This window comes from Streptopelia decaocto, assembly GCF_964273445.1.
Source record: "Streptopelia decaocto genome assembly, chromosome: 17".
Classification (NCBI taxonomy): Eukaryota; Metazoa; Chordata; class Aves; order Columbiformes; family Columbidae; genus Streptopelia; species Streptopelia decaocto.
This window is the reverse complement of record NC_138672.1, coordinates 8,805,558-8,827,998: the sequence shown is the minus strand read 5'-3', so window position 1 is coordinate 8,827,998 and position 22,441 is coordinate 8,805,558. Positions and strand designations below refer to the sequence as shown.

Sequence of the window (22,441 nt, the reverse complement as noted above, 5' to 3'; positions counted from 1 at the left end):
TACAGAATCGCTGCCTATGCCAGGGCGGAAAAATTTTGCCGCTTGAGCTTGGGAAGGAGGGTTGAATATTCCAGATAAGGTAAAATAGTCACATTCTTAGAGAGATATTTAAAATAAACTGGGTCAGAAACGAAGCTCCACTTTGTTTAATTGAGCTTTAGCCTCTCTCTGAAGCAAAGGTCATGGATGGGGATGTGCCCAAATCCAGAAGGGTTTGGAGCCCCTGCCCTGACTGCTGAGATTTGGTGCAAAAACATATCTGAAACTTTAGGCACTAGTCACTGCAGGAAAATCTTTCTAATTCATTGTGGCAACAAGTCTTTTTACACTTCAGGAAACTTTACAGCATTAATTTTGTCTGGAGTCTCATTAGATTACACTTTGCAAAAATGACTTTAAACAGAAAGTGATTTTTCTTTCTTTTTTTAGCATGTATTTTTTTTTCCCCTGGTGTTAATTGGGATAATTGACAAGTTGTAAAGTGAAAGCAAAATAAAAGATGCCTTTCATGGCATTTGCCTTCTCAAAAAGTCCAAATTCTGCTTTCTTGAAGCGTGCGTGCACTGTCGTTCATTTTGCTGGTTATTCACCTGGAAATCCAGAGCCGAGCCTGCCCTGGTGCTCAGGTAGACACTGAAATTAGGAAGAGAAACCTGCTTTGTGTCATCAGGAGTCTCCTTAAGTTACCAAGCAGTGATGGCTTTGCTTTTGCTTTTCACCTGGCTTTCATTACAACATGAGTGATTTGGAATGATGCTTGATATTTTATAGTAAGTAAGGAATTTACACCTCTCTCTTCTTCCTAGAAGAGCGAAAAATGCTTAGTTGAAATTATAAAATAAAAATATAGGCTTTAATCTTTAACAACAAAGACCCCAGCCAACAGCACAGTAATGCCAATGGCCTCCCCATCCTTCCCCTAATCACAGTTCATTCTGATTTTTATCTTGTGCGAACCTCAAATATGATGGTCAACCTTCAGATTTCCTCCCAAGCTTTGTGATACTTACAGTTATTCTTCAGTTAATTAATTTCCTTGCAATGTTGAAAAGGAGAGGAACCGATACCCTGAATGCAAATCACAGAAGTCAGTAGGAGCGCTTAAGGTAGTAAGAAAAATGTGTGTTAATGTCTGTGTTCAGGGATGGGTTTTCCTTTCCTGATACATAGAAGGAAGTGGATTCAGAGCTGTTATGGGAAAGCCAAGTAGGATTTTGGGACCTGCTCTGAAGCCTGTTGAGGTCTGGAGGCTCATGGGGGCTTCTTGTGGTGCCCGGGAAGTTCTGATACCCGTTATGCGCTTATTGTGCGAGACTCCGTTTGGCATTTGCTGTTACTGGGTGGGGGGGGAAGGGAAACAACAAAAGTTAAAATACAGGGGAGTTTCTCTGACCATCTGACCCAGGAGCTCCCCCAGTGACCCCAATTCTGTTGTTTTTGGAGGTGGAGAAGCTGCTGAGCTGCTCCAGTGGCCCCATCTCAGCGTGGAGGGGCAGAGCCCCAGCACTGCCACGAGGCAGAGGCGCATCCAGAGACCCATTAAAAGCACATTGCGGGCTTAATCTTGCGAAATGCAGCTTGATTTCATATGCAGGTCTGCATCAGTTATCCGTAATGTGAAAAGTAGTGTTCTGGTTTTAATTACTTCTTCGGGAAGATATCTTTCAGCATCATTACCTGGTGCCATTAAGCAGAATTTTCTGTGTTTGTTGTCTGCTTCTAATAATGCCACCCTGGTCTCTGGTGTGACATTTAGGAAGCATTTTTCACTGAACTCATTGTCAGGCAGTAGCCTGATTGGGTTTTTTTTTGCAATGCTTTTCAGGTAGAAAGCAACTTGGGCAACGGTCCCGGAAAGTGTAAGGTAGCGCAGGTGTAACGGTGTCGGGGTGCGTGTCGGCAGCCGGCACCGCCAGCAGGTCATCTCCATCCTCTGGGATGCAGAACTGCCAGCACCAGCTACAGCTTCGGGTCCTTCAGAGCTGAACCTGAGTTATCACCTCCAGACTGTGCAAATCTCAAAATGACAGAAGTTTACGGTTGTTCTAGGCCGTTCTTTCTTCCATCGCCAGTCTCAAAGGTAAAAGGTGCAACAAATGCGGCGTTACAAATACTTTTCGTGGTTGAGTTTTGCTTTTCAGTCGTGCTTTTCCACTGTGTGCTGTGCAATGTTGGCTGGATGGGATGAATGTACCAGGGGGTTCGTTTGTTCAGCACTTCTGCTTTGCGACAGGTAACCTGGCACTTCTTGCAGCGAGGAAAATATCACATTTGGTTGTAATTTCCAAGGCTTTCTGAAAGTTAAGTGAGTCTAGTTGGAAGCTGGTCACCCCAAATCATGACTGTACAGAGAAAAATTTCATATATCCATGATGAATGAATAATGCAGTGGCATCCATGCGGGCTCTTGCCAGAAATGTCTTTTGGGTGTTGGAGGATTGCATGCCGTTGATCTGATGGCAGAGCTTTTGAAATGAGATTTCTGGGCGTGTTTTATAGAATAAAAGCGTATGGTGTCTGCGGTGAGATTGGTGTGTGCCCTGAAATGAGGACGTGCCTGTAACAGTGACATGATCAGCGCAGGGGTGGTCTGGAGATGTCAACAGGTGTTTAACACTGGACTCATGGGACTCTTATAAAATTGACATAGAGGTTTCAAGACCTCTATATCAATATATTCTATATTCAATATACCTCTATATTCAGCATACTTTATTATTTAATACTAGTCTGTTTCGATAGTTTTGCATAAATGATATTGGAGTCAACTGTTGTAGGCGCCTACCTCAGATCCCACCCCGTGGTTCACTTCTGCCTCCCAAGTCTCAGAGTCTTCAGCATTTTTATAGGGCAGCTTAGTTTTAAAGAGACAAAAATAAGTTCTCTGAATTTCCTGAGCTAGCCCAGGCTTGCAGGCGGCCGCCTGGAACTTCTTCTCTCGGGTCTGGCCCGAATACTTGACGTGACAGGGCTTGATTTCCTGAGTTGGCTGCTATTTACTCATTTCGAGACGTAATGTAGCTGTTCTCATCGCTCTCCTGTCAAAAGTTCATCACGGTCCGATTCCCCGCGCCAGCTCGAAGAGCAGGAGAACAATGACTGCTTGGAAAGTTCTCTGTAAGCGTATCATTACAGTGTAACACTATATACGGTTACGCAATTACTCATTTGCTTTAACAGCAGCTGAATTCTGTGTTATAATTTGATTGTCATGGTTCAGGTCAAGTCCTGTCTTAAAATTTCGGGTTGGCCAAAATGTTTTGAATTTTCTTTGCTGAAAACTCAGCGCGTGGGAAGGCATTGTGTTTCTTGATCAGCTATAATCCTAATTTCTTTTTTATATATTCCTTCTTTTACCTATGGTCATGTTTTTTGAGTGATGAAATGTGAGCCCCGGCAAGGCAAACATGAGTTTTAGGACTTCACATCAATTATAAAAGCCATGATATCTCTTTTTCTCCCAACTTTCTTAACCAAGTTCCCCTGATGGAGCTGTGTGGCTTCCAGCGAGAGGAGAAGGCTGGATTTAATGAGGGTGGAAGGGGACTCTCCAGTAAGGGTGCCAAATGTGGGCAGATTGAGCAATCCTCCCAAGCTCTCCCGCTCCCAAGCTTTATGTAGTCTCAGATCTAGTTGCTCACTAAAGCCAAGCCTGGGTTTGGCCGTCTGCTGGTAAGTAAACCGCAGAGACAGCGCAGATCTGGGATGCAGGAGTGAGAGCCTCTGACCCCGGGTTGTGTGGGTAAGTCGAAAAGAAACCCCTTTGTTTTATTTGCTTGTGATACTGATGAGCATGGAAAGGTCCTGCTGGGTTTCTCCTCTAAAGCAGAGTGGTGTTACCTGGTGGTCTGCTCCCTGCAGATGTTGAATTGGGATAACACAAGAGCATCTTTCAGCTCAGGGTTGTCCAGGGTCGTTAGGGATATGTTAGTGTCCCACTGCCTGCTTTGTGTAATTTGTGTTCTCCATCCAGCTCCCAAAATGCCCCCAAATGGGGTGGGTAGCAAAGGAAAAGGGGGAATTCTCATGGATTCATTCTGTATCAACAAGGAGACCCATGGCTCAGAGCAGTGCCGTTCTCCACACAGAAATACCGGAAATTCCCATTCTTAGAGGAGGAGCTGGTGAGGACCAGAGACGGTTGTACGCACCTGATTTTGCAAGAAGCTCTTGTTATTCCTGGGAATGGCTCTGCAGATCTATCTTAGAGGCGTCCTAAAAGATGAATCTCTGAAGTACAATCAGCCACCTGATGCAATGCAGGGAATTCAATCAGGGTTTTCTAAAACCTCAGTGGCAATGCTTTTGGTTACACAAACCTCAAACCTGTGCTTGGGGTTTGGACCCGTGCTGAACATGTTGGACCTGCTGGATTTTGGGTGTTTGGGCAAAAGCCCTGGGGTGTCCGGATCTTCTGTGTGTGAGCGGAGAGTTTCAGACTCTGTAAGCATCTTTGCTAAAACGCTGCAATTAAAACTCTCACCTTAATGACTCCTGCTTTCTCAGCAGACCTCAGAGGGCTCCACAAAGGAGGGAAGTGCTGTCCTGGGCTGCAGCTCCGCCGTTGTTTTTGGGAAGTTGCAGCTTCCTTCCTCTCATTTAAAGCCCCTGCACACCGCTGGGTGACCCGTGGACAGCAGGACGGACGGCAGGACGGATGGACACTGAGCGGTCGCTGGGGAGGCCTCAGCCTGTGTTTTTAAGCTTCAGGGAGGTCATAGCTGCTCTCGGGATTTGCCTTGGAGGACACAAGGATCTGGGCAAAACCTGTGATTTCTTTTCCCTCCTCCAAACTGGGGGATGTTATTTGATCCTTGTCCCCTCCTCTAGCCCTGCTTGGACTCATCAGCTGCTTGATGGGATTTTACCCACACACACATCTGGATTATTTTTGTCCTTTTTCATTTCTTTATCTGAAGGAGCATTATATAATGGAGGAAACGATCCTGGCGATCCTCGGGAGGGTTTGGGGTCAGCAGAGCTTTCCTAGGATTAAACAGGATGAGTTCCTGCAGTGCTGGGCTTGGCCTGTGCAGCGTTGCTTGTTGGGGTGACAGCAGCCCCAGGGGGGACACGATGTCACTGCCCTCGCTGGGGCTCCTCCTGCCAGCACAGCAAGCGCAGATGCAGTCGCATCCCCTGCATCTTCAGTATGGGCGTCACTGAGCATTTCTTCTGCATCTCTGACTCATTTGGATTTGATCGTTTGACCCGATGCTCCGTCTCTCACTCTTCCCACATCCTCGTAACGTTTGCCACCTCGGAGGTGTTTGCCTCCGGTCCTCACCTTGTTTCAGTTCACATCTGGTGTGAAATCCAGGAGCTCTGGTTAATGTTTGTGCCAACTCTTGACTTGAGCGCTGCTGAAAGCCGTTCCTCTGCCCTTGGGGTGAGGCTTGTTGCTTTGGTGTGTTTAATAGGTTACTCCAGGACCTCCCCTGTTTTGTTTTCACAATTTTATGTATATTCTGGCCTCCAGTTCAGGAGCTTTATATTATCTGAGGGACCTCTTCCCTTTGCGAGCCCATACATCGTGATGGGAAGTTCCTGTAGGTAAATGGGAGCTCTTTTGGCTGCTTGACCTGGGTGAGAGCGATGATGAGCAAAGGTGCAAAGATGAGCAGGACCAGAGTGGGGCTCGGCAGCGTTACCTTGGATCTGTGTTGCGTTTCTGCTGAGCAAGGTAGAAGCTCTTGGTGAGCTCATGTGGGAGGTTTGCAGTCTCTTTGAGCTCTGGCTGTTGCTCCTTGTTGGGAAAGACCTTTGCTTGCTGTGATTTAGCTTTCCTCTGTCCTCTACGAGCTATGAGTGTTTGCTAAAATAGATGGTTGTTCTCCCTCAGGTACTCTCCTGGGGTCAATCTGTGCTTGTGGGTGGGTGTGAGGAGAAACTGTGGGGAGGTCAGCGCTCATCAGTGTTTTAAACCCATTAATCAGTCTCTTAGTGGTATTCGCCCAGCCCGTGAGCAGCCTGCAACAGGAGCGGCTTTGAAATGGGAGAAAATAATAGCACTAAATTGTTTGAGAAATAATTTCGTTCTCCACTTCTCAATAGATAAATCTGCTGTCCAACAACCCGAAATTTAATCTGTCCGTCTAAAGTAAATGATGAGCTGCGACTTGAATCCAAATGTGAACGGGAAGGGGAATTTTCTGTAGAGATGTTTTGTATCGTTTCTGCGGCTGCTTCTTTCCACCAGAGACAATGAGAAAGAACAAAGCCGTGCGAGATTGGGTGCTGCTGATGGAGAGTGACACAAGCTCCAGTTGTGCTTTTGACTCTTATTGCTGCTCCAAAGCTCCCCCGGTAACGCCTTGATGTGGAAGCGAGCTGGATCAGGCAGAGCCACTTGGAGAGATTAGCTGAAGATTGTGATTTAATGGGTGCAATTTTAAATACGAAGATACTTTGGCTGCAGCCCCGTGGATCCTGCTGGGCACTTGGATGCTCTTGGAGTTTCTTTCCACTCTTGACTTTGGAGCTTTGATGTCCCTTTGCAATGTCAGAGTAGTGCGTGATTTGGAGATGCATCTTTTTGGCTTTCTCAAGCGGTTTACACCACAGGAGACCCATTTCCCCATTGATGATTGCAAATGATGTGTTTTCTCAATGAGAGACCCTCCCTTCCCCGTTTACTGCGATAAGCAGATGCTCGCAGCTCCCTGTCGGGGACTTACTTTTTTCGCCTGGTGCTTTTGAGCTGTGCCGGCAGCGAGATAAGAGGAAATCTGACATCATGGTCAGGAAGCGCTAAAGAAAGTTACTTTCGTCATTCGTCAGTGGGTTATCTCGAGCGGCAGAGCTGCAGCATTCCTCGCATGCTGCAGGGCCCGTTTGAGCCCACGGCTTTGGCCGCGGTTCAGCCGTGGCCGCCTGCCCGGTGCTATTGTGTGCGGCCCCGCTCCCCCCCGAGCGCTCGCCCACCGCCGGCGGGTGCTTTTTGCTCCAAAAACCCCTTTCTGAAAAGCTGTGAGCGTGATCCTGCTCTGCCAGACAAACCAGCTGCCCCCTTTCCTTCCTTTTCCTACATTTTGTCACATTATTTATCCTCTTGGAGCCTCCCAAGCCTTGCGCCTCCTTCCCTTGCGCCATCCCAAATGCAGGGACTGCGCCGATGCTCACGTGAACGTCCTCTGGGTGCCACCTCGGGCGGTTTGGTTGTTGAGCAAACGCTGCTGCTTTTGCCGGCTTTTTGTTTGCCTCTTTGCCATCTCCCTTCAGCACAGCGGCTCTGCCGGGAGGCAGGAACGCACGTGGCTCTCCAGCCTGCAGGGGCTGGGGGACGGTTTCCAGCCTTGCCCCAACGTGCTCGAGTAGCTGGATCTTTTTGCGCGAATTTGCATTGGAAATGGCTGCTGTCTTGTCAGTGCAGGTGCTGCTAGTGCCCAGTCATATGGGGACCACAGGGAGAGGGTGGTGGTGACTCAAATGGGGGTGTGAGGAGAAGAGAGGTGCTGAGCTGCCATGCACCATCCCATGGGCTCCCCTCCTGCCCACGGAGCTGTAGTTTCCAATTGCAGACACATCCCTCCTGCCCAGGGGCTCTCTGGGGTGCAGGAGCAGAGTTTTGGGGTGGCCAGGCATGTCCCTGTGTAAAGTAGAGTGACCCCAAGTATCTGGGGTTATCCCAAGTACCAAATTATCCTTTTTTTGATTTCTACAGAAAGCTTTTCCAATGCATTTATAAGTTTGCAGGACAAGTTTCTGAGTTGCATTGAAATCTCAGCAGCGATACGCTTTATATGCACAGTGATCATCCAAAGAGTCTCTAAACAAAATAAATAATGTAATGAAAACCCTCTTTTATAAAGAATGTCCCAGAAGCTACTGAGGAGTTTCCAGCGTGTCCCAGGTGCTGCTGTGGTGCTACCTTGGCTGAAATTGCAGCCTCCCCGTGTTGCAAAGCGGGTTTCTCTGGGCTGGGGCAGGACGGGCGGTGGTTTGGAGCAGTTTATTCGCCTTACGGCATTGCAGAGTGTTTAAAAATAAGCAAAGCTGTTCCGAAACTCGGTGAGCGCAGGTGGCGGGGCCTTTCTGCTGTGCCGACAGCAGGAGCTGGGCTGTTGTGCTGGCTCCTTGCAGCCCTCGGAGATCAGCCCAGAGCTCACCACAGACTTTTCTCATCTATTGGCAAACTCCAATGTATTTTGTTCTACCAAATGTGTTTTTTCTCCCTGTGGTACTATCCCGTCCCTGCCCTCATTATGTTTTTGTTCTGGCTGTAATATCTTCCCGCTATGAAATGCTTCGGATGGGTTTTGCTGTGCCCGGGTAGCTCTCCCCACGCTGAGGATTCCTGCCCTGGATGCTTTTGGAGCGGTATGGTGGGAGATGCTGGTATCTGCAGAAGACATTGTGGTCTTTGGGGTCTGTTTTCAGAGCATCCTGGTTGCTGGTGGTGCCTTGCCCCCCCCAGAAGCAATGGCTGGGGGGTACCAAGGCGATTTTGGGTGTAGAGGAGGGCAATGGTAGGACTCGGGGTGTGCGGAGGTCCTGCTGACCCTTGCACCGAAGGAGGTTGCAGGACCTTCCTCCAGCGCTGGTCTTGCTTGTAGCATATAAATGACACCATTGATTTTGGTCCTGGCAGGTGGTGAATGAGCCCCATGGAGAACATTGATTTCTCTTACTCCTGTGGAGTTGTTTGCCCATCCAAAGGTGTGATTGACTGGTAAATAAAGTGGCCTCGGCACAGCTCATATCCAATTGTAGCTAATTTCAGTGTTTGACCATTGAGTAACACTATCAAGCCAACAATTCCTGATCTTCCATCAACAGCAAACTAGCTTTGAAATGCCTGTGAGCAGAAGCAAAAGGAGATATTTTGCAGACTGGTGAGAGAAATAGTGCAGGAGCCAGTCGTGCCTCTGTTTTACACTTACTTGTGCATGAGGAATGGGGCTAGAACCTCCCTACAGTTGTCATCCCGAGTGGTGGTTTTTCTTGTGGGCAATGCGGTGGCATCGTTCTGCTGCCAGCTCCTTGCTGGTGGAGCAGGACCGTGATGCTGCTGCCTTGGTTTATTCTGTTTACATCGGGCTTTTTCAGTAACTCTTTAAATAGATTATCGGGTTCTTCCGTGATGCTGGTCGGGGTGGCAGAGCCTGATGGCTTTGTCCAGATGTCCCCTGGGGCTGCGGGAAGGGCAGTGACACCGCTGTGGGCACCTCGTGCTCATTTAGCAGCTGGTGGCGAGGTGGCGGCTGGATTTGAATGGGATGCGCAAAGACAGTGGGATGCAGCTGGTGCTGAACAGCATGGCTGGTCACAGCATCACAGGATGGTTGAGGTTGGAAGGGACCTCTGGAGATCATCTAGTTCCGTCCTTTCTCACCCGGGCTGAGTTGAGATGGGGGCAGCTCAGCCCCATCTAAATCCATGGCAGAGCTGGGTTTTGCTCCCCCTTAGAAATGCTGTCATGACGAGGTGTTCATTTACTCGGATGTGCGATCTCTCCGCGATCCTTCAGAAACAAGGCAGCGTGAACGTGGGGCTTTTCAGGAATTCGAACCACAAGTGTATTGTGCAGAGGGTTCAGGTTTTCACACCCATCAGGTGTCTTCCGCTTGGCTGAGCATCGGTGCCGTGAAAGTCCATCTTTCCTGAGCACTTCAGCCTTGGGACAGGCGGGAGGTGGGGAGTGAGCATCTTGTAATGACAGCTATAACCTGTGTCATTAACTTTCAAACCGGAGGCTTAAAAGGATTTAAAACAAACACATGCTAGAAATTTGAAATGAACGAGACTGCAATGCAACAGCAAATGCACCCCTGCTGCAAGCAGCCGGTTTGCCCAGGGTGTAAATTCTTGCAGAGACTCAGAAGATAAAGTTATGAAATAACCCGTATTGGTGAGAGAGGTTGTAAAGCAATTCCAAAAAAACCCTCTCAGTCTAGACAGCTTATATTTATTGCAGTGTTTATGTGAGATAGAGGAATGCCCTAGAAAAACAGAATTGTTTTCAATTCCTGCCTCCAGCACTTGCTTGTCTAATGAGGAGGCTCTGATGTGATGGGAATGTCCTGTGCTGGGGGAGCTCTGCACAGAGGGGGCTGGAATGGGGGAGAAGGGTACAAGGTTATTTATTATTTCTGTGTAGGTAAATCAGCCTGTTGTCAACGAGACGGTTTTGATAATCCCATCGCCACAAACCTCACGTACAATCCCAAGTGCAACGATACCGACAAGCTGCATCGCGCTCCTGTCTACGGAGATGCGATAACCCCAAAGGCGCTGCTTTGATTCTTCTAATTAAAAGAAAATTAAGCTATTTTATTTGGCTTTGAACTCTCGGTGACGTTTGCAAGCAGTGTTTTTGCATGGTGTTGATTTAGTGACAACTTGGGGAGCCGAGAGAGTGCCATGTGACAAAACCATGCTGACCAAACCCCCCCAAGGCGGCCTGCATCCCGCGCCTGTTTGTCACGTGGGGATGAGTCAACCCTTTAATTTACTTATTCTAACATGTTTGTTATGTATTTGTGAGGAATTTGCTGGGGGGGGGGAAGTTTAAAAATACAGCAATAAATTGAAGGTATTTTGTAGAATAGCATGAGGATGCAGAAAGAAGTGAAATTAATTGGCTTGCTCCGCAGAGTCATCCTGATGAAGGATGTAGGTGATGCAGCTGCAAAAATGAAGCAGATTTTTGTTCTCATGTGAGCCCCTGTGCTGCCAGGCTTCACCATTGGAGCGAGACTGTCTGCAGTCCCCAGACTTCAAAATCCGTGATGCTCGCAAACAAACAGCCAATTATTGCTATAGTCAAAGACAGGATTTTCTTGAAAGAGAAACATAACGTTGCTCTGCCGGCTGAGCTGTATGAATAACTGAGGGTGGTCCCGAGAGGGCTGAGATTTCCGCCTCTTCGCATGGGCTAAGACTAAAGATGGGCAAAGCTTTGTGGAAACAGTCCCAGGGGTTGCCCTGGGTTTGAGAAATGGGATCTGGGCTGGAAAGGGGCTGATGTTCCGTGGGTCTGTTGGTGTGTTCTGGTGCCTGGAGCGTCTGGGAGGTGTGAAGCTAAAGGAGCAAATGTTACTTGAATAATTTGTCAGTTGTTTCAGACCCCAAAGCAAAAAAACCCCTGATTTTTCAGTGTCTCCATCTTTTGTTTGGTCTGTGTGCATGTAGGCGTGTGTACGGATGTACAGCAGTGTGTACAATAAACAACATAACGTATGTCCCTTCTGTAGGGAACCACATGGGATCGTGCTGGAAATGGTTAAAAGTCCAACACTGGGCTTCTATAGAACATCAGTTGTAATTTGTATTTGGCTTTGACCTTGAAAGGGAAACATCCTGGCTTAAGTTTTCCAGCCCTTCTGCAACGTTACCTTATGTGAAACTTGTTTTTCAAAAGGGCGTTTGTTTCTGGTGCGCAGCTGAGAACACAGGAGCCCTCACAGGGCACCAGGAGCCTGACATCTTCAGTAACAACAAATAAACCAATACACGGCTTCTCAGTGCAAGTTTCTAAGCCCCCGTTAACTCACCTCACATGTGAATTTAACTCAGTAAATCTCGGTTAAAATTTGTGCCTGTTGTGCTCACTTTTTGCCTCCCTTTTCCTTTCCCCCCAGTTTCTCTGTTTGAAGAACATCCGAACCTTCCTGAAAGTGTGTCACGACAAATTTGGGTTAAGAAACAGTGATCTGTTTGATCCCTTTGACCTCTTCGATGTCCGTGATTTTGGAAAGGTAAGAGTTGCTCCTGGGCTCCGGGGAAGCGATGGTGCTGGTGCTGGGTGGTTCTCCTGACTTGTACTGCAGGTTTTGGTCAAAAGTATAAAGGTTTTGGGGTTTTCTGAGCATCTTTTGCACCCTTAACCTGTGCACTGGGTGCCTGTTCCCCCGTGCTCCTGGCAGCCTGAATATGGGATTGATTCTGCTGTGTCCTTAGCGAAGGATGATTAACCTTTTAGATTACAAAGCCTCTGGGATCAGCCTCTAAAGTACATAGGAAATGTCTTATTTTTGGGGGAAATCAAAGTATCTGTGTATCTATGTGTTCATAAGAGCTGTTGGACGATACTGTTGTTCTGATACCCTGACTTTTGATGTGAACAGCGTCAGGGCTGTGCTGTTACTGTAATGGATACCGGGCTCAGGGAAGCTATTACCCAGGACAACCGCTATATTCTTTAGTGAAAAAGATGTTAAAAGATTTATTAAAGCTCTCTATTGTTTTACCTCTTTCGAGGTACCAGGCGTAAGCTGCTGGAAGGCATCTTCACTTCTGATTATCCAAAGAGTAGATTTTCACTGCTGATGGGGATATATTATTTGATATTTATTGCCTAATTTATTTCTGGGCTATTATCTGGAATGTGCAATCGCAGGGGCTTGTTTTATGAGTTTTTTTGATTTATGAAATACAAGGAGGCTTTTGTTGTTCCGGGAATATGAATGCACAGAAGGAACCTTTTGGGCTGGGGAAAGAACCACTGCTAATTAAAATGCTGCTTTATCGTCACGTTGTCTCTTGCTTTGTGCTGTTTCAAATTGCCTAAGACGCCTGTAAATAGAGCCTGGCGTTAAACACTGCTGGAACACATCAGCTGAACACGGTTTGGTTTCCTTTTTGGTCTGGTTAGGGAACAGCTCTTCCTTCCTCCTGTTCAGTTTTTGAGAGGACATTCAGGTTTGTGACTTGGGATGGGGAGTTGCTGTTCCCTCTTACCTCATGACAACTTAGGTTTTTAGGAGACTTTGGAAAGAAACTCATCAAAAACTTCCAAGAAATCCAAATTATTGCCTGGACGTTGCTTATTTTTGCGTGGATCGTCCTCCTCAAACAACCTGATGAGATGTGGGAGGCACAGATTCTGTACATGGAAACCTCGCTGCTCTTTTCCCAATGCGGTTCTTTATCAGTTTGGTGGGAGTATCAGCTGTTGATCTGCACCACCCTCAGCCCCTGTCAAAACATCCCCATTGTCTTTGGCACCTTTTGTTCCCACGATACCCTCAGATCCGTGTTCAACAGCAGCAAAACAAATAAACAGGGAAAAATCTGCTGTTGACCGTCGTGCCTTTCAGCTTTGAGTCACAGCCAGAGCAAGAGGAGTCTCCAATCCACATTCCCACTGGCCAAATGCAGACTTCACACACCAGAAATTCTTCCTGGAGCTATTCATTCCTTAGATCAATAGCTTTTTTTGGTTACGAGACACGTACGCCGTGTAGGAGACTTTTCTGGATGGAGCACAGTAGCAGTCGACCGTTTAATTACATAGAAACCTTGGTGGAGTGGTGTTGGGTGTTTCCTTTCTGGATGCCACTTAAGTGATTATTTCTCTCCTCCAAACCAGAAGGCGGGTGAGACAGCAATTACTAATAGCCGTTGGGTTTGCTGCAGTGCAATTACTGAGTAGAAAGGCCGTGGCTTGTGTCTATGTGGTGCCAACCTATACGTAAAGGGCTGGTCACTTGGAACCTGCAGGGTCCTTTCTTAGTGGTAGAAAGACACGAGTGCTTTAGAAAAGGAAGGAAAATCAGATCCCTCAGTCTTGCCTTGACCGTCTGTTATTTCCAGAGAGTTTTCCGTGACTCCCTTTGGCTTCCAAGCTGGGATTTCATCAAGGAGGAGCTGCCGTAGGATGGATGGAGCCTCCTCCAAAGGAGCGAGTGTGGTCGGGGGCTGCTGGAATCCACTAACACGGTTTTTATCCCTGGGTTTGCTACTTTAAGTGTTAAGCTTGGGAAGTTCCTGTTTCCTTACTTATCACCAGGAGAACAGCTGGTGAAATGGGATCGGGACCCATGTGGGCTTCTCCGGCCGAAAACCCCCTGGAGCCGCAAAGCTCCGTCTCTGCTGTCGCGGGATGTCGGGTAATTGGCCAGCTCAGGCTTTTGCCAAACAGATGCGTCATGTTTCTTGTAATCTCGGTTGCAGTGTTTCCCAGTTACCCAAGGGAGTCGAAAGGCCGGTTTACATTGCTCCCAGCCAGTGTTATTTGCTTTTCTCTTTCCCCAATGTCCAGTTGTTAGGCAATCCTGCTGTGGTGGGACACGCTGTGTTTCATGACAGAGGTTTCCAAAAGTGACCTGAGATGCTGAGTTGATGTATTTCTAACCGGGCCCTGTTACGACACCTGAAAAGAATATATTGCGATATTGTTTTCTACAAGTTGGTGCTTTTTTTAAGTCTTATCCCTTTAAAATCCATCATCACCAGTGAGTTTTGCAGAAATGTTTCTCTGTGGCTGTGTCTCGGCTGCAGGATGCAGAAGCAACGCTCCGGGAAGAAAACCCCTGTTAATACTTATTTGGCCTTAATTAGGGTCTGATATTGCAGGGGTGAGCACTGGGCTCCTCTGCAGGGGTGCTGGGCAGCCTTTGCTAAAAAAGCTAGTGCTCATGTATGGTGTGCTGTTGCATAGTACTTCATACACATTTAATACCAGTAATGGTATGAAATGTAACTCTTATTGGACTTACTAATTTATTGGCACGGACGATAATGAGATAAAATGTACGTAAATATGGATTAAACTCTTTACCACTCTATTAGTCAGCACGATGGTAGCAAGGTTCATTAAAGGGAGTTACTCATTTTCAATAACTTGCAGTAATGTACTGGGGTTTTTTTTGAGAAATATAGTTCAAATATTCATAAACCTGCGGAGCGTGCCATTTATTAGCCTCCCACTCCTCTCTGCTCTCCTGGTGTGTATTTAATTGTGCTGACTTGCTTTTGAAGTTCCTGCACTGTTTGATAGGGGTCTGTCCTACCCTGACCCATGGATAAAAAATGATACTGTTCTAAAAACGAAAAAGGGAAGCGGCTCACGGGTCAGATGAAAAACGAGGAGATATTGAGATTAATGTAGTGGGTTTTGTGCTGTTGGTTCTGGTCCAGTGGTTGGTGAGAACTGCACCAGCTCGAGCAGGGTCTGGATCAATCCTCCCTCTCAATTAATTGACTCCACCAAGGTTCTCTGGCACATGTGCCTCGTGGGTGGCTGATGGGGGACTTGTACATGGCTCGTCCTGCACGTCTGAAGGTTCCAGCGGTACCATCAGAGTTAAAGTGATGTGTGCTCTATATAAAACATTTGCATCTGCAGTATAATTTTTGGTGTCCCCTTCTTCAGGCTGATGGATCTGTGAAAACTGAGAGTTGGTGGTTTGTGTTTCTCTGCTGAGAATTCCCCTCCCTCCATCACCTCTACCTTCACGTACAAGTCAATATCCCTGCAGCAAGTACTTTAAAGGGTGCCTTTCTGACATAGTTTGGGCATATAAAGGGAGAGATTTATATTAAGTAATATAGGTAGGTGAAAATTGCATGGCTTTTGGATAAATGACTGCGTTTTAGTGCTGTAATGCATTCACCAGCCGGAGCTGGTGGCTCTGCCTCGTGTCCCATTTGTTTTCACATTCCCCGGAGGGCCGGGCAGCCGGACAGACCTTCCCGTCTTGTTTTCCGCTGTGCCAGTTACTCAGATGGCTGCTACATGTTGGTTGGATGTGTGTCAAGAAAGGGATCCTATCGCAGATGAAAATATCTCTAATTGCTGTATAACTCACACAGCGTGTATGCAGCGGGTGGAGTGGGAAGTGAGAAGAATTCCCCAAAAGAAGGGTGTGCGTGGTTGTTTTGTTTTGTTTCTTCAGTTCCCGGGGGAGTGCTAGAGTAACTGGCCTGCAAAGAGAGATGTGTGTATATGTGATTGCATGCGAGAAACAGGAACCCGCTGAGCCCCTTGCTGCAGGTCCTTGCTCGGGGCAGCCAGCTGGTGACATACCTGTGCAGGGACGTCACCGCCTGCCAGTTGATAATTAACCCCCCTGTTGTTTGTAGGAGCTGTGGGTGACGTTTGGTCCCTTCCGTGCTGGCTGGCGTGTTGCTCAGCTGGTGTCAGGGTCAGCCAGGGTTTGTCCACCCGTGTTTTAAATGGCTTTGCTGGAATCGTACTGGAGACTTGGATACTGGGACGATGCTACGAATAGCAAAGGCAGACTGGGACAGCGGGGGTTGGGTTTATTCCCATTTGCCAGCCTGAGGGTTCATTTGGGCTGGGGGCTGCTTGTCTCGCACTCTGTAGGCGCCGAGCTCTGCCTTGCCCACGGTGCAGGTTGGTCTTGGGTGATGCTGTGGGACGTGGGCTGATGGTTAAAATAAGTAAATCCATCTTGGAAGCTCACTCTAGGATCTCAAAAGTCAGCTTAGGTTCTGTGATCAAGATTTTTGTCATAAAAACCTAAAATAAGGAGAAATGTATTGACTTTGAGGAGAAACTGCTTTACTTTGAGGGTGCCCAAGCACTGGAACAGGCTGCCCAGAGAGGTTGTGGAGGCTCCTTCTCTGGAGACATTCAAAACCCGCCTGGACACCTTCCTGTGCCCTCTGCTCTGGTGACCCTGCGTTAGCAGGTGGGTTGGACCGGGTGATCTCCAGAGGTCCCTTCCAACCACAACCGTTCTGTGATTCTGTTCCTGGGCACGGTGGGGACATGGGCTGCGGTTCAGGGGGCTGTGTTGGCAGGTGCAGTGTCTCCAGCAGATGTTTTCAGCTGGAACGCTGAAGGCGGGTACAGGAAACAGTGATGCTGAACTTCCCTAAAACACGGGGCGGAAGAATGGCAGATCGCTGGGGCCAGTCAAGCGTGGACCAGGCGGCGCTTTCTGCTGCACGCAGGACTGTCCCCCGTGCGGTGTTTGCTGTGAGGGATGTGGAAGGCACCGACACCTCTATTAATGTACCTTGTTAGGCTCCAAATCCTGCTCCCCCCTCTGCCCAGCCGTGTTGTCCCTCCGGTACCAACCACAGCAGAATCTTTGACCCGTGCTGTGGCATATTCTCTGTTTTTTTTCCCCCTTCCTCTCTCCTCTACTTGCAAATCTGGTCTGTTTACAGATGTGCAGCTTCTCAGTGGAACTGAAAGAGCCAGAAATGTTCATTCTGGGAAGCTTTGCTTTTTCTTTTTTCTTTTTTTTTTTTTCCTTTCTTGGCTGCTTTCCGCAGTATTTTTCCAAGGGGTCACATTAAGGGGTATTATGTTTCAGATCAAGCAAGTATGGGCAGGATCTTTCGTAACTCCCATAGTCTGGGTGGGAGAATTGTTGTTGGGCCTTAAACAGCAGTTGAAGTGTTTTAATGTGCAAGGAATCTGAGCTGTTGATCAGGACATGGATAAATGTATATCCTTAATGTGCATCAAATTGATTTTTCCTTTACCTTCTTGATTTGTCTGAGCTTTCCTTGTGGTAATTTTAGACAAAGCTGGGAAGAGAAGGATTTTTTTTCCCTTGAAATCCTGTGAGTGGTAAAACATTTATCTGTCCATATTTCCAAGAAAAGGAGGGGGAAGAGTCCAAGCTCTCTTGGGTACCCCAGCAGATTTTTGCATATTGTTTGAAAAACGCCTGGTTTCATTTGAACCCCTTGAGATGTTTTTCCTTTGTTATTTTCCTTTATTATGGCATCAGGCATTTGAGACTTAATGATACAGGGAGCATCATTGTGACTGAAAGATGTCAACAGGCAGTCAGTCTTTGTCTTGGTGCTCAATTAGCACATCTGGCATCATTTGAGATTAACTGTTCAGTGTGCGTGTGCTTTGGGAAGGGAAGGAAATACATCCCAGGTAATATCACTTAAGGGAGTCTTAGAATAAAAGATTTTTTTTTTTAATTTTATAATGAGCTCTTATTTTTTCATTAAAATCCTCTGCAGATTTCTCAGCTTCTTGAAGCTGCAGTGTCTGATGATGGTGCTGTCCCACGGCCAAAAGCTTTGGTTACAAATAATAATTAACATTTCTTGAAACAGATTAACATGTGGGTGTAACTGCGGTTGAGAGGAATGGGCAAAAAGTGAAACCATCAGCCGGAAAATGCTGGCACTGCCAAACTCCACAAACCCCAGCGCTCAGGGTCATTCTGCACAACATCTTCCCCATAAAACAGAAAGAATAATGGGAGGCGGGGGGAAAAAGCTTCTGTAGGAAAGTGTGGTTCCTCTTGGGGCAGGGGAGAGCTGGTACAAGTTAGCACATTGAAATATTGCTGCTGAACACAAACATCCCGATGCCAAGAGGAGCCTGGCGTCCCCTGCTCCTTCTCCAGCCCATCCCAGGAGAAGGGGCCAGGGCTGGGGTGGGAATGGGCTTTGGGCAGCAAGCCTGGGACCCCACACGCTCCTGTCGAACCGATGCTTTGCATTTGGACAGTCGCTTATTGGAAGAGAAATGTTAATGTTTCACAGAAAATAAGCATTGCACAAGAAGAATGCGTTGAAACCTCCGCGTCTCAGCAGAGAGTTTCGGTCCCTGTTTGCACTCTCGTCTCTCGTGAGTCTCCTGTGTTTCTAGAGACTCCATGTCACTGATGCTGTGACCAATGGGTCCTGTCCCCTTCAAGGACAACTTTAGGAACTAGGGCTGCTCTTGCCTGGGGACGATGTGGAGGCTTCTCATCTCCCTCCCACATGGGGGAAAGTTAAAGGGAAAAAAAAAAACATCTAAAAAGCATCTCAGACTATTTTGTTCCACTGGCTGTCAGAATGGGCTGTTTGTTTGTTCTTGGAGGGCTTCCAGATAGGGTGTTTTTCTTTTCTTTCAGAAAGGAAATACTCCTTCCAGTACTCCCCGTACACTTGAGGTTCCTCCCGGATGCCCACTGCGGGCTGGGCGCAGCGTTGGTTTGCACGCACAGACCCGCGATAGAGAGGGCTGGAGAACCTGGTGAGGAATATCGCAGAGCGGCAGGGCTGTGTCCGTCTGTCTGCACGCAGGGGCTGCAGACGGAGCCGGGAGGTGACACGGCTTCAGAGGGCTGGACTGCAGTGATGGTCAGGAGCAGTTTGCTTTGAATAGGATTTAAAAAGCATCTCTCTAAACAGCACAGGTGGGGCTGACCAAAACATCTCAAAACCATCCGTAAGGGTTATCTGAAGTATCGGTTTCCCTTTTTAAAGCGTGAGCGTTTCTCTTGGGCAAAGAAACCTTTGTATTTTGGGGCTCTTGCAGACCTTTCCGTGCCTGGGTACAGGCTGGGAGGGAGATGGGGCGACCGCGGGTGCGCAGCCCATGGCCGTTCCTACAGTGGGACCGCGCTGCTCGCCCGCGGTGCCTCGCTGCTCCGCTTAATGAGCCTCAGATAGTGATGCTGCAGCTGGTTCATTTACGCTCTTGGTCTTAATGGTGTGCGTGTAAGTGAGACATTCTCCTCTTTGACATCATTTTCTTCCTACTAATTATGTATTAAAGCGTAATCATGGTAGCAAGAAAGCAGCCTTAATGCACCCCGGTTAAAGCTAATGATGTGGACACACTGCACTTAGTTGGATTTGTCAAGGTTTCCTATTCCAGGCCTGTTGTGAGTAATTTTAGACATTTTTGAGCCAGCGTGGACTTTGCAGTCATTCCCTACTAATGAGTAAGGCTTGTGTGGGAGAGACTGATTGAGTTGTGGTGGAAATTTCTCCTGGCTAACAGATGGTGGGGATTTCACAGCCTGTTACTTAAGTTTTGAAAAAGGTGGTTAATACTTCAGGGCAAGGAGCGATGTGCAAATGGGTTGGAAGTAACACTTAGATCGGAGCCAGCAGTTTGCATGTTCTTCTGGGGCTTGGGATGGTCCTGTTTCCAGCTCTCCTCCTCTTCCATTTGCCACCTCCAAGGTCCCCCTGACTTTGAGCAGCTCTGGAGCATCTGACGTGAAGCACACAAGGATCTCAACGCTGCAGCGTGATGCCCAGTTGCTCTGCCAAGGGCTGAAGCCTGAACACGATGGAGCAGTGAGGGTACCTTGCACAACGTATGGATTCTGTGTTGTCTGGAAAGCTGCTGTAGACGTGGCCCAAGGAGCAGCAGTTTGTCCGGGCCCTGCAGAGCAGTGACAGATCTGTCAGCTGTGTTCCCAGCACTGCTGCCATCCCACATCCTTTCAGAGTCATCTTGTTGAAGGCAGTTGAATTACTCATACGAGTAGGGAGGCAGTTGCACAGATATTTGCATTGTACTGTCCTCGAAGATGCAGTGGATGTCACTTACACACAGAGTAATGGCTCTTGCACAGGTGTGCTCTTCTATCTCTCTCTTGGTTTTGTGCATCTAACTTAAAATATACATCTATCTGGAGAGGACTGATGCAAAAGTGGAATTTTGATTAAAAAGAAAAAAGCTTTGTAGCATTTTCTCAAGGACAAAAAGATGAGAAAAGATCTTCTCCCACACACAGACCTTTTGGTGTTGGTGTTATGAGTGTTCGCTGAGAATTAAATCAGGGATGGGGATCCTGGGATGAGTTTGTGTGCAAGCACCGGGTGTGATATCAAGGGTGTCCCTGTGGCTCCCTGGTCTTTCCTAGGCACATGCAAAAGTCAAAGCAACTGGAGGTTGCACTGAAGGATTAATTTGACAGAAGAGAGCCAGGGTGCGAGCCAGCGGGCTCTGCAGCGTCGCTGTCTGCTGTCCCAGCCCCTTACCTGAGCCTGATGGGGTGCAACAGCTCTGCGATGGGAAAGAGAAACTCGGTCTTCCAAGCCAGTGGACTGTAAAGATTATTAAAAAAAAAAAAAAATCGAATCTATTTCTTTCATGTGGAAATAGTGCTTTAGTCCCTGTACGGAGGGATTTATCAAAAGGACGTCTGTGCTCCAGAAGCAGAGCTGAGATCACAGTTCACTGCAGATGTGAATTGAACTGGCTGAGTCCCACTTTGAGCAGATATGAACAACCATTGTACAGCGCTAGCCTGTCTTGAACCCCACACGTCAGTTCTGCTCCCTGGCTGCCTTTGGAGAAGCTAGATTTGCACAGCAAATTCATTTTTCCTTAAAAATGAATTCTCTGGCTCCTGGGAATAGCACGGCAAAGCTGGCGGCGAGGGCTCCGCACAGGGGCACATCAGCGAGGGACGCGGGAGATCAGCAGCAAACTGAGTCCACCCGTTGCTCCAGCAGCTGGGGAAATGTTAGAGATGGATCCATCAGCATGTAGGTCTGTTTGGTTTTGCTTTGCTTGTCAGCTGGGCTGTTTGATCCTGTTATAGGAGAGATGCTGGATGGGAAGCTCATTTTAAGCATTTTCAGCTAATGCAACAGTTTGGGGTGCTGTGATTTTTGTAGACCCTAGGTGACAGCTTCTCTGTGGGAATCTGATTTTTGGGACCAAGTTCGCCATGGGATTAGACTTCTATGATGCCTCAGATTATGCACAAAGATTTATTAGTCATTAGGAGAATCTGTAGCAGGATCTTGTATTTGCCTGGAAGGAAAAACCCCATTGACCTTGGTGGTATTTTTGAGGTAGAGGAGGAAGGTGGGTTAGGGTCATTAGCCCATATTTGATCTAAATACAAAATTTTATTTAAAAACATGCATGCATAGAAAAATCTACAGTTGGGAAGTAGATGAACTTTGGGGTTAAATCCAGCCTGCAGGAAGCCATGTGAAGGACTCTTGCCTTGAGGCCTCACTTGACTCTGTTTGTTTGCTCAACCCCTTTCCTCCATCAGCCAAGTCCTAGTGTGTGTGCTGCCTCCCGCCCTCCCCCTCGCCTTTTTTCATAATATTGTTCTAATTACTGGAGTGTGAAGAATTGACTCTTAAAATGCCTCTTGGCAAATTCCATTTGTGCATTGATTTCCCCTCGCTGCAGTCTCGCCATTAGTGCTGGCTACGTTCAGCCCATCCTCGGATCCAAACTTCTGCACCCTTCTCTGGCAAACCAGGACATGCTAGTTATCACATTGGTTGGAGATCATAAATGTCAACGGGAGATGAAAAAGGGAAGAAAATTAGGGCTTTGGAGGAGGATGAAGGGTTAACGCATGTCTGCTGGGGTCCTGCTGATGTGTGTTTTCACAGCACTGCTTCTCCTGATGAGCTGCCAGATGTAATTTTTTGGGGTGGCCTTTTAGCCTTGCAGAGATCCCTGTGGCGGTGCAGCCGTTGAAGTTTACTGGGTGAGCTGGGACAGCCAGGGATGGCTGTGGGTACAAGGCTCTGAGAGCAGCAGCTCCACTGGTAGCTCAGGGAAGGGTTGTAGGGCTGAGGATTTTTTGTTTGGGGGGTTTGAGCTCTTAACCCTGCTTGGGACGGGGATGTTTGTGGTCATACTTTGCATGTGGTCGTGGTCTTTCCTTTCTCAGGGTGGCTGTCCCTTGAGGAAGGGGTTTGATGTCTCTGCCTGGACCTTCTGCTGGTTCCTGGGCTTGCAGCCCTCCCGTGTCCATCTCCCCAGGCTCTGCTGGTGCATCGTGCTGGACCAAACCAGGACGGCAGCGCCTGCGGTCATCTGTTGGTGTTGCAGAGAGTGCAGGGCGTATGGCTGACGTGCTCTTAAAGTGGGATATTTCTTTAAAAAACAATGGTGATACATGGTTGTTTTTAGAGGCTTTGTTTTAAATGAGTAGGGAGCACTTGAATAATGCTTCTGGCTTTTTCTGCAGTTGCAAGGGGCTAAACACTTGAAAAATAAAACTGGAAG

At 47.7% G+C, this 22,441-nt stretch overlaps 1 protein-coding gene across 2 annotated transcripts in view; it reads left to right on the top strand.

Annotated features, from left to right (window-relative positions):
- Positions 1–22,441, top strand: part of VAV2 (vav guanine nucleotide exchange factor 2) — a 116,874-nt gene that overhangs the window by 15,165 nt on the left and 79,268 nt on the right. For both annotated transcript variants that reach the window (XM_082067508.1, XM_082067509.1), the window contains exon 2: positions 11,583–11,699. In XM_082067508.1, the coding sequence (XP_081923634.1) occupies positions 11,583–11,699 (117 nt within the window). The remainder of the gene's footprint in view (positions 1–11,582; positions 11,700–22,441) is intronic.